This window comes from Trichoplusia ni, chromosome 6 (genome assembly GCF_003590095.1).
Source record: "Trichoplusia ni isolate ovarian cell line Hi5 chromosome 6, tn1, whole genome shotgun sequence".
Lineage (NCBI taxonomy): Eukaryota > Metazoa > Arthropoda > Insecta > Lepidoptera > Noctuidae > Trichoplusia > Trichoplusia ni.
Genome location: NC_039483.1, coordinates 9944401 through 9956583, shown reverse-complemented (window position 1 = coordinate 9956583; position 12183 = coordinate 9944401). Strand labels below are relative to the sequence as shown.

At 33.8% G+C, this 12183-nt stretch overlaps 1 protein-coding gene and 1 non-coding gene across 3 annotated transcripts in view; one reads left to right on the top strand and one right to left on the bottom strand.

Moving 5' to 3' along the window:
* The first annotated feature begins 163 nt into the window (after positions 1-163).
* LOC113494842 (solute carrier family 23 member 2) overlaps positions 164-12183 on the top strand; it is a 29295-nt gene continuing 17275 nt past the window's right edge. The window contains exons 1-3 of one of the 2 annotated variants that reach the window (XM_026873341.1): positions 164-490; positions 7829-7933; positions 9185-9305. In XM_026873341.1, coding sequence (XP_026729142.1) covers positions 428-490; positions 7829-7933; positions 9185-9305 — 289 coding nt within the window. In that variant the 5' untranslated portion in view covers positions 164-427. Of the gene's footprint in view, positions 491-5707; positions 5916-7828; positions 7934-9184; positions 9306-12183 lie in introns of those variants that run through there. The other variant, XM_026873342.1, reaches the window with a different exon arrangement.
* On the bottom strand, positions 11792-11863 carry Trnaa-cgc. The gene has a single exon. It is a non-coding gene; the product is annotated as a tRNA-Ala (tRNA).

The following is a 12183-nucleotide window of genomic DNA, read 5'->3' as shown; positions in this document are numbered from 1 at the left end:
CTAACTATTATCCTTACGACATAACCACTTTGTGATAACTGGTAGAAAAAATATTTATTATTACATGCTTGATCATTTAGTTGGTCACTCGTCAGTCGCTTAATAAAGCGGCATTAAACTGAACAAGTATGCTTCTCTCATCTTTACTTTAATTGACACTCAAAGACTCGCCATGCAATCAGTCTGCCTTTAACATTCGATCGACGCTCGTTTCTTACTGACTGTCATAGTGTCGCGACAAATTATATTTTGACAATTGTTTGGCTGAATGAAGTCTTTTGCATCGACTTGTTTTTTTTTAAATAAGTCATATTCGTTCATTTTTTCGCGCCAAAAAAAATAAGATTCTAGTTTGTGGGTTTAAGATCTAGTGTGCGTTAATTTTAAATTATATCGAACAATATTATAGATAGTTTGAAGTTTCAAAATGGTGCACACGATAGCAATTACAAATATTCCAATTGGACTTGAAGGAACTGTGCGGGATGGGGTGAGTGTCAAACTTAGTACTACCCTAGATGATTATGTTTAGTAAACTGTACATATACACTACAGGTATAAAATAAAATATATCTTAACGATATGGTGATCAGGGCACAGGAATAGAGCACTGAAACTTTACTCCAAACATATTTTATTGATACTTTTTACTACTAGTGGCACGCATTAAATTATTACGCTTTTTTTTAAACATATTTTAATATTTAGGTAATTCTCCCTAAACACAAAAGACAGAAGATTCATAAGTCAGCAAATCAAATAATGAGTGCTATTGTTCCGCATAGCGAGAATCTTGTAACCAACCCAAAATAGCCAAGCATTGTCTATTGGCATTGGTATTTGGCATCAACGGGAATTGTAACTAACTGAAGTTTGCACCTCGTAAATCGTCATCACCATCTTTTGATCTAATGTTTTTAGGGTTCCGTGCCTTTCGTTCCGTCAGTTAATTTGCCAGTCCTTCTGCATGACCATTTTTGTCATAAACGCGTGGATGAATCTGGCTGAAATTTATATAATTTATTTAATCTATTTTTTTGTTCTGAACCATTGGTACGCGAATTAGACTAGAAAATGAAAACAGTTAAGAAATGCAGTTGCAGCTTTGTAAGAGAAATATCGCACTAACGGCGTAGATCGGCGTAGTCTTTCATTCACTACGAGTTACTTTCTTTAAGAGACTTCCAGAACTGCCATGATGGCGGGTGGAAAGCGGTGATGGAGATGAGTAGTAAAAAGAAAGGGATACATATACAATAGACTTCCAATTATTATAAAAAATGTATATTATACTAGCTGTTATTAGCGGCTTAACGCAGTCGGAGAAAAGTAGCCTACCTATGTGTTAATCCAAGATATCAATTTCATCGAAATCGTTGCAGCCGTTTGAGCTTGAAGAGGTAACAAACATACACTCGCATATTTTCTGCTAAAAACTTCTTTCCACTCAAAAAATTAAAGAATATCCGTCTGCTTATAAACTAAGTAGGTAGATCCCAAAGAGAAGGATAAACAAAAAAACCTTTTATTTCGAAAATCCTTGTTGAAGGTCAGTACCTATTTGTGTGTTGGGTAGCTATGCAGCATCATAAAAACCGATTCAAAAAGTGTTTTCAAATAATTTTTAGTGTTTAGAATTTGCATTTTGATGCGACCAAAACTTGTTCTTTTAGTCCTAGTTTTTTTTATTTCCAACAATATTGTTTTGGTTTAATCGAATTGCCACATTGTTTCTCTTGAGATTCAAACATTATTCCCCGGTTTTGGCGACTCGAATTCGATCTTAGGAGCTATTGGGAACCATTTTAATTGCAATCATTAGTTTAATTAAAGTTCTTATCGCAACTTGTTATATGTTATCACTAATACAAGTCTTAATTAAAAACTGATACTTAAGGAGGTTGTATATTACCTGTCCCCTATCAAACAAGCCTTTACCTGTGTCATTGACTTGTGAGTCAAATGATAACGAGTTGGACATGCTGTCGATTATTGAATTTTAGTAAACAAAACAAAACCTGCTGTAAGTAGGTCCACTATTAGGACAGATCAGGAAAAACAAGAATGACCTATGACGACTAGTTGGTGTGGGAGTAAGTTTTGACTTGTATATTATGTTAATAGATATTTTAAAGATTTAGAGCTTGTTCGGTTGGTTGTACGCGCAAAGTTTATGCTCTATTTGTTTGAGATGAGATAGAGCAACACACTAAGGCCTTCTAACAGCTACTTATTTATTTAAAACTAGCTGTTGCCCGCGACTTCGTCCCCGTGGGTAGAAGATATAAGTTATGATTTATATCTACCCTGTTTTTTTCACATTTTCAATTGTATCTTCGCTCCTATTAGTCGCAGCGTGATGGTTTGTAGCCTAAAGCCTTCCTCGGTGAATGTTCTATTCAACACAAAAATATTTTTTCAATTTGGACCAGTAGTTCTTGAGATTAGCGCGTTCAAACAAACAAACAAACTCTTCAGCTTTATATATTAGTATAGACTAGCTATTGCCCGCGACTTCATCCGCGTGGTTAAGTTATGTTTTATACCCACCCTACTTTTTTCACACTTTCCTTTGTATCTTCGCTCCTATTAGTCGCAGGCAGCGTGATGGTATATAGCCTATAACCTTCCTCGATGAATGGTCTATTCAACACAAAAATAATTTTTCAATTTGTTTCAGTAGTTCCTGAGATTAGCGCGTTCAAACAAACAAACAAACTCTTCAGCTTTAAATATTAGTATAGATATAGATTATTTCTAAATAGTATCTTTCCCTGGATTTTAATTATTCTCATTCGCTCTAGTGAGATTCAAAAGGTTAATTCTCGACACACAAAAGATAATAAGATACTCTACCGGGCACCTAGGCTATAGGTATATTATGCGTATTTTTTAAAACATTGATATCAGGCATGAACTCGCATAAAACATTCAACATAATTGAGTAATTTAACATAATCGAGACTCGTTAATCAATAATCGAGTCATATACTTGCAATTTATATTAACTGTTGTACAGTTAGTAGCTATAATACAAGTAATAATTAATAACTACAAGTAATAAATGCTGTGTGTACCTATAATAGGCATTCATACGAGACACTATGTTACTTAATTTCTAATTTGTTAAATATGTATGTTATGCTGTTGGTATACCTAATAAATAAATAAATAAAAAAAAAATAACAAGTAAAATATTCCTACCCGTATTTCAATAAATGATGACGTTCGCGATACTTCGTTCAGCGAATGATGAAGGATATTTGGGCAAGGCATAGAGGCATATTATATCACATTTATTAAGGCTTCTAGGTCACACAGTTTTTTTCTTTACCTATTGTAATTCAAGACTGTTGATGAGGTTAAACGCAATGTTTGCAGTTGAATAGATCGAACTGTCATTCCATGGAAATGGGCTCGAGATCACATCACCTCTAATAGAAATATCATCCTAAAAATTATAAAACAGACTTCTCATTACACTTGGACCCCCTACATATCTAAGTAATATTTCACGCCCACGTCACATTCCGTAAAATATTTCCATTACCGAAAAATAGACAGAGTCATATTTATTATGTTTGTGTAGCTAACCCGGCTCACCTTGTTAACCATCTTGTTAAAATAATGATAAGGGATTGTAGAGTTTATGCCTATAAAAATAAGGGAGATTATTGTTTGCGGGTGAGTCTCGTGTTATATAAGCTATGGGTAAATTCCCTTACTGAAATGAGAGTTGACGGTGACAAATTTTAGGTGTGGTCAAGGTTCGGATATTAGTTCTGGGCATCTGGGATTTTTACAGGCTTTTATTTTGGTAGTATAAACAGTTTCTTTAATTTTTTGTTTCTATTTATAAAAGTGATCTCCAAGCATAGTTATAATCTGATTATTTTTAACATAAATTACAGATATTTATTAATCTGCTAGGTTATGTGTTTCGATTTTTCCGAAATTGTCATATTGCCCAAGTCTTTAGTGTTAATATAAAATCGACATCATTAAAAGCCGTTCAGAACCATATTTAAAACTTCATCAGAGTCAAAATAATCTAAACTGTATTTATAGAATCAGTTACATACCATTGAAGGTTTTCTTACCTACGTTAATTAATTGTTGTTTACTTCCGAAAACATGTAAAAACTTTAAAGGAAAAAATGTTTCAAATGAAGGGAATAAGTCATCCCAAGAAAACTGGGTCTAAAAAAAGTTGTTCTTTTGTTATAGAAATGTTGGTAATGATACCGTAAAAAAATCATCGCGGAATACGATATGCGACGATCACGAAATGTAGAGTGGCTAGTTGTACCTTCGATAAAATGGTGCCGGAGTGGTAGGTAATTTTTAATGAGTGTTTTATTTTTAATTTACAATTAAAATAATACATACAAATTCACAAAGGCTGTTTGTTTCAGCTTTACCTACCCTTCTGTCTATTGTCTGAATATCAATCCTTGTTATTCTAGTACTTATGACCCTTTATTGAAGTACAGCGATTTGTTGCTTTATCAACATACCTAGATATTATGGGAAACTTAAGTTGGTACGGAAGTTTGATATCAGGAACCGTACCGCCCGTAATCAAATCAAGTGCTAAGCTTTGCTAAGATTACTTGTAGTGCAAGACTTGTATTGCCAATAAATATCAGACGATAACTCAATAACAAATGTCTGAGCGACGATCTCAAGGACGTTTTGTAGGTAAAATCTTGTGTAGGTTTTAGGGTTTGACATAAACCTGTTACATACAAACTTGTTAGTAGTTAATTGGTAGTTATAAAAGTAAATTCCAAATAAAGAACATATAATACTGTAAAATAATCTACTATAGAGATATATCTGTACCTACCAAAATTATAAGACCTTGTATTTTTGAAATGACATTGACAGCAGGCTGCGTTTCGATATTGCAATTCGTTACTCTTTGATCTGCAACTGTTTATTTTTCCCAAAATTATTAGCATATAATACTGTGATTCATAATAGAACAAGTTAGTAGAAGTGGTTAGCTAAAGTGTACTTTTTATGCTAATGTATATTCTTATTTGGTGCTACCCAAAGTATTTACTCAAATAAATGTGCCAATGTCATGATCACGACTTGTCTCAGTAAGTATTCTATGTAAGGTAAACCAATAATTTTATGAAAATCTATATCTAAAATGTATGATATCCTTAATCCTTTATAATTTCATCTACTTTATCAGGAAATGTCTTATTTTGAAAGTATTTACCAAAGTCAATGCAGATTGATAAAGATAGGTTCATTAACCTTATCAATGTCAGTGTCACGGTCACAATCAATGCATATCTTCGAAATGCCAAGATATTTTTTTAAATTCATTTTCGAAAAATGCTGTTCTAAGATTCAACTTTGTTCGTTTAGCAAACTGCTCTACAATTATATCAACTGTATGAAGGATTGAAAATCAAATGGCGCTACGGCTAGTGAGCGGCTATTGTGTAATGGTTCAATTACAGCACAGATGAAATAATATGAACGACTGTGTGTAATGTAGCTGTTGAATATCTCTTTATAAATAAAACGTTTTACTTATACTTCAATGAGTTCCAAGAAATAACGCATCAGCCTGTGCATTTGGAAACAAAACTAGCAATACAAAGAGTCATTCATTCTTATATCGATTTAAACTTATCTGATATTTATGATAATCACAAATAATTAATCACTTAAATATTTTGAAACGTTATTTAAAGGCATTTTTTGTTGGGTAGCCTTTACAGTCATGCACTCTTCAAAGTAAGCCTTACACATTTCGCTCTCAAATATCTCAAACATGGCGTTTGTTTTGCCATAAGTGACCTTCATCTGGTTTGAAACTTTGTTGAAATTTGTTTTTTAAATTTATTAAAATGAGTGAGTGTCAGTGTTCCTACAGCATAGTCAGTACTAAGGTACAAGTTTTAAAGTCATGTTTTTATTCTAATATGATTTGTAAGTAAGTACTTATTTATTTTGGCGGTTAGATAGAATCGTGGCATTTAATATCGGCAAGGTCGTTGAACTTCTGAGATTCAAGCACGTGAACTTGGTAGAGCATTTTAAATTAAATATTATATAATGCTAAATTATTAGCAAATTTAACCATAAAAATTCTAACAAGAATAACATAACCTAAAAAGGTTATATCTAAGTTATGAAGTTATTCGTCTCTACATTTTTCAGAATTTAAGTTAAAAACTTATGACTTAGTAAAAATCTAACTGAAAGTTCTTCGTTAGGCTTTTGTCTCTATTTCCAAAAATAAATATTTTATATAGATCAGCTGCATACGTAAACATTTTATAGTTTTCCATTGACGTATATAATAAGTTTTCATTAAAATAACAAAATGCTGTTCCTTATTAATATTTGCTGTCAAATCTTTGTATCGTGACGGACACGAATAACGTTTTGTCTTGCTCTACATCGTAAAGAGGGGGGAATATCAATGGGTCACCCATCCAAGGTCAGGCAGCGATACGCGCCGACTTACTGATCACAAAGTACGCTTTGTCTTGTACATATGATTAGGATTTATGCTTAATCATTTTATGATCTTTATTTTTAATGCAATTGCAATAAGTTTGTTTTCGATTATGCATCATCTAGATAGATTTGAAACTGAGCAAGACATTCTTGTATCTATTCATAAAATAGCCATAAGATGCCATAGTATACTGCACAGTTAGCCTAAACATTAGCGTATGTCTTCATGTAAGCAAGTTAACACGACTGTCTGCGTGTAAACTCGGTACATACCGACATTGTTACACTAACTTGCTAAATACATACGAGTATGTAGATATTGCTTGAGCAATGCTTGATAAACGTCGTTTATTTCCGTAACTTTAAACCTTGGTGACTTGTTGAAGTCTGAATCAGAGTGCAAAATAAACAAATATGCTAAGGTAGAGAATTAAAGTGAGGAATAGAGCATCCGCTGTTTGTAAAACTCTCCTTTTCTGGCGTCGAACACGATTTGCACACATTTTTAAGCAATATTATTACAGTTGTGAAAGAGAGAAACCGCTCTATGTTATGTAGAGCGCTGCCACGCTTCCACAACAGGATACTGAGGTTGTGCTAAGCTTCAAGATAAAAAAGCTGATTTTTATAAGTACAAATTAATTTAATTATTAAATGCAAAGAGACAGACTATTCAGAATAATTCTATGAATTTAGTCTTGCTCTACAATAGTTTGACGGAAAATATCGATGCATACAAAAGTATCTTACAACAAGTTCAATATTTATACTTATTTATTCCTCTCATCACATTGTTTCCGTAAATACTTAGAACAATAATTATCATATTAATAAATGTTGACAATGGTAAGGGTTTCTTTTGTCATGTTTATCTAAAGAACTTCGAGAATGAGGGGAGGAAAACGTTTGCAAGCACCTTATAACCGCGAATTGAGTTTGAGGCCCGTTTCCGTTAAGTGACGATCTTGTTTGTTAAGGAATATTTGATACGAGTTCTTTTATTGTGATTCAGGAACTGTCTCCTAATTTCCTGTGATTTGACGTTTGATGTGCTGTGTCGTAAAATTCTGGAGGAGGTTGACGTATTGTATTGAACTGCCCTTATATTTACTGTTTTCCTTTAAGGTTCTATTTTTGACATGACCGACGTTTAATAGTATTTCGCATGGCAAATAGAAGGCGGATAGCCAGCTGTGTACAACATATAATAATTGTTTTATTGTTAGTTTATTAATAGAGTAAATATAAAATTACTGAAAATATGCGTAGCTTATCTTCTCATGATACTATTATTAGAATAATCTTACATGTTGTATATCATAATTATGTACTGCGACAGGTACCCGACGGGGATTCTGACCAAGATGCAGAGAGGAAGGGTAACGTGACGTATGGAATCGACGATATACCATCATGGTATCTATGTATCTTCATGGCTTTACAGGTAAGTCGATAGCGATCTGTAGAAGCCAGTCTAATGTTTAATATTTTTTCAAAATCACTTTTTTTAAACACTATTTTTACGACTACTACTTCAAAATAATTTCTTGGACTAATTACATATATACTGCATATAGTAATTCGTTGTTTGATTATAATACAGTAAGTTAATCTAATAAATGGTTAGTGCCGATTTATGAGCAATTAAGGATGGCGTAAGGTAGACCTAGTTATCTAACGTATAACCTTAGTTAAATAGCAGATTTTTCACACAGGTGTGTTTCCTGGTTTCTGATACTGCATTCTAAGTAGAACTTATTTCTTGCATGTCTTTTAAATAAGAGCAAAACATGACTATGGATAGCAAATTCATTGTCATTGTTTAGTGGTATATTTAAAACAACAGGGTCGTAGTTGTCTTGCAGTCCTATACATGGATTCGTATGCACGAGGTGCAGGTTCGATCCCAATGCAGTCAAAATGGAAATGCGACTTTTCAAAAGTTGTACAAATGTATTTTCTTAATTAATCTAAGTTATCACTGATAAACAGTGTAGGCAAACATCGTTAGGAAACCTGAATTTCAAATATTGAAATCGCCAACCCGCAGTGAGTTGGGTGGTGATCAATGCTCATAACCTTTACTAAACAGGAAGAATCCCAATAATGTAGGCTGGCCTATGTAGGCTAGTTTTATATTATCAATACCAAATGCTACAAATAGTAGTACAGAGTGCTAAGTTACTTTGTACATAGGTTCTTAGACTACTAGATAATATTCTTCGATGTACTATCTATCAGGAAAAAATATTAAAGTATAATGAAAACTAGATTACAATACGCGGGTAATGCCGTAGCTCTAATGATCTTGTTAGAGCAGTCACTCAGCCTTAGCGATGAAGTACCACTACGGTACTTATAGTATGGCATGCCTTCGGTTTATAAAGAGCAAAGGAAATTCGACCTTATTGAATAGAAACTTTAGTTAGTTTTTAAGTTATTGCCTTTAAAACAAGAAGAACTGTAGAGAAGTTTTGAACTTTTTTTTACGGAATTCTTGCGTACCAGAAAGGACTCTACACGTCTTCTAGCAATATTCAGATTATAATATATTTTTGAACGCCGCAAAGTATAAAATGAGTGATGGATTTGTAGTTGGAAAATAATCTGAAGTCAAAGTCAAAGTCTTAGTAGAAGGCACTTAACTTATAAAAAATCTATAGAATAGACTTTTAAGGAATCTCTTTGTTAACAGCACTATCTAACCATGATCGGCGCTATAGTGGCGATCCCATTCATTCTGTGCCCGGCTCTCTGCATGGCGGAGACTGACCCGAACAGATCCAACATCATATCGACCATGATATTTGTAACTGGTGAGTTAGCACACAGATTTCATTAATAGTATCCTCTATAGAGTCTTGCGCAGCTCTCAGGGGCTAAGTTTTCACAGTTGTGCAAAAGAGATGGCGCTCTACGCTTTATAGAGCGCTGTCTTTTACGATTGCATCTTCCCTACTTCAAGATGTGTTGGTAAAGCCGCTGAAACAAGGGCTTTACTGCTACTTGTACTCAGCACGTGTTCATTGTGTATAATATCAATGATAAGATGCACGTATTGTTTATCAAACCTTTACCTTGAAGCAAATCACTGCAAATCAGATATCAATATTTGTTTACATAAAGAATGCCATTCAGGGTCATTGTTAACAGTGCTGATACACGGTCGAAGTGAATCTACTTTAATTGATAAATTATAAGATTATTAGCAAATACAATCAATGAGTGCATTGTATTAAATGTTTATGCGGTTTTAAGCAAACATGATTTCAGAGTTTCGGAGTCCTTAAATTCAAGGAGTCCTTAAGCAAGGGTGGGGGGTAGCAAGGGTCGCAAGGGGTAACTAGCGACATATCCCGACTAAAGTTATCCCAAAAGATGTACGAGTAAAACTTTATTAAAAATAAACATGGTTCAGAAGATAGCATGGGCCTCAGCAGAAGCAGTTGTTATCACTTAGTTATTACTATTATTGTTACATATTATATAATGTTATTTGTGGAAGCGCGACAGCAATGCACTGTATAGAGCGGCATTTCCTTCACACACGTAAGTATATAGCAGCCGCCTCATTGAGTCTAGATGTCCTTGCGCATAAGACTTGAATGCTTATGAAAACCCCCGCGACACAAGGATTCCATACCTAAGCGCGGAAGTCGCTTAAAAACATTTTAAATTAATCTGCAAATAAAGGCCATGTAATAGGTATGTCATGAAATATGCCATTTACTGTTAGAAGCTTGTTGCTTATGGAATAACAGCATTATAATCTAGTATTTACTTTGATAAGATAAAATTGTAGAAACTAGATTCAATGTTAAGCATTAGCAGTTTATTGAACCATAAAGCGTTTATTAGTTTAACGAATACGTCATTGTCTCTAAGAGGAATATTTTATAATGATTTAGGTGAAGGTGGAAATTTTAACTTGCAACAGTGTTCGCTACCAAATCAAGTGTATTTCGATATTGATACTTACTCGTACATTTTATGTTACGAAAAATAAGAATAACTGAATCGGATCCTGGATATAAGGGTTGCAAAAAAAACTGCCACCAATTAAAATGACGATTGTAACAATGCAACGGTTGGTTATAATCGATATTACTGTTAAAAAGAAAAACATCGTCTGCGAAAGATTTCAACTACTGCCTCTCTAGCTACAGTCGGACAGACTGATAGACAGCGACGCCCTAGTTCCTAAAAGAGTTCCGTTTTTACCCTTTGGTAGGTATATAGCCATAAATTAGAAGTGAAACGGATAACACAATCTAAATACATGAAGCCGCAAAAATAAAATAAAATGTTTTTGAAAAAAACATGATAATTGGCAATGGCATTTGATTATGTTCAAAAGAATTGCTATAGTTACCCTGGAAAAAATATTTTTCACTTGTTGTTTTATACGAGTCAGTATTAATCTAATCAGCTAGCTAGTTAGCTAATCAGAGTAAATGGGGTGCTTCGTAATTGCTTTCGTAAAAAGGCCACCTCAGGCTGATACTTAAAAAAACATTCCAAGTCATTTGAAATGTTACTTTTTGAACAAATTAAAAATATATATTTTCGCGAAATAAATAATTATAATTAGTCATCGTTAAGCAGGAAAAGATATATGATAAAATATAAACGTCAACACAAATACATATGTTTAACTTAAAACTTCGGTTTTAAGTAGGTATGTTGAAGATAGTCTCGATAAACCTGCTTTAATTAAGTAGCAATATCATAATTACCAACACGAGTTCACCCAAGACTCATCTTCACTCGTATCATTGCACATCCTTTGACGTTTCGTATGCATTAATAATGCTTTCGTCGGTTGTGAAAGTTAATCAAAATTTTGCTTCAACTCTACCGCTATCAAAATAACCTACAAAGCGCCTGCAGCGCGTGTAATAGTAACGTATAAGAGATGCGAGTTGCTCAGCGCCGTCTCACAGGCGAACTTACAATACAAGGCGTTAGCCGGGAATAGGAGAGCATTACTCTCTGACGCCAACTCCATGTTTTATTGTAAAATAGTTTAACTGTTTTATTTTTTTTCAGTTTCACCTAAATTGTTTAAGTTTAAAGTTTTCGGGGTTATAGTTAAACATTTGGTAGAGCAAACAAAAGCGTTCACTCAAATCATTACTTAATGGTATCCTGGATAACATACCTATAGGACAGAACCATATTGATCGTTTACCGAAATGTACTGTATTAAATTTTATGCATCCTAAGTTTCTGTCTTTAAACTACAATATCTGTAAACTGCCTTTGGTTAACTGACAAAAACACAAATATCAAAATATATATTTGGAGGTGCTGGGATTTGAACCCAGGACTTTCAGCATGCGAAGCAGACACTCTACCACTGAGTTACACCCCCTATATGTACTAGAGTGATAAACAGTGCTCGCAATACGTGATTGCAAGTACTCAGTATGCAGCAGGTGATATTACTTTCACTGCCGCGGGCGAAGCAAACGTGTTTGGCATTCGCATTCAAGTCTTCAACACAAAGGGAACAGATTCGATGTGACAATGTAACTTAGCCAAACTAGATTTTCCAGCTGTTCAAGAATTCTTTATGTTTTGTGTCACTCATGCTTGAACAGGAAGATGTTACACGGCGTCGTTCGATTAAAAAGTTGAGAAACAGCCGCATATTTAATATTAAAGAATGTAATTTGCGCAAGAGTTGTTACT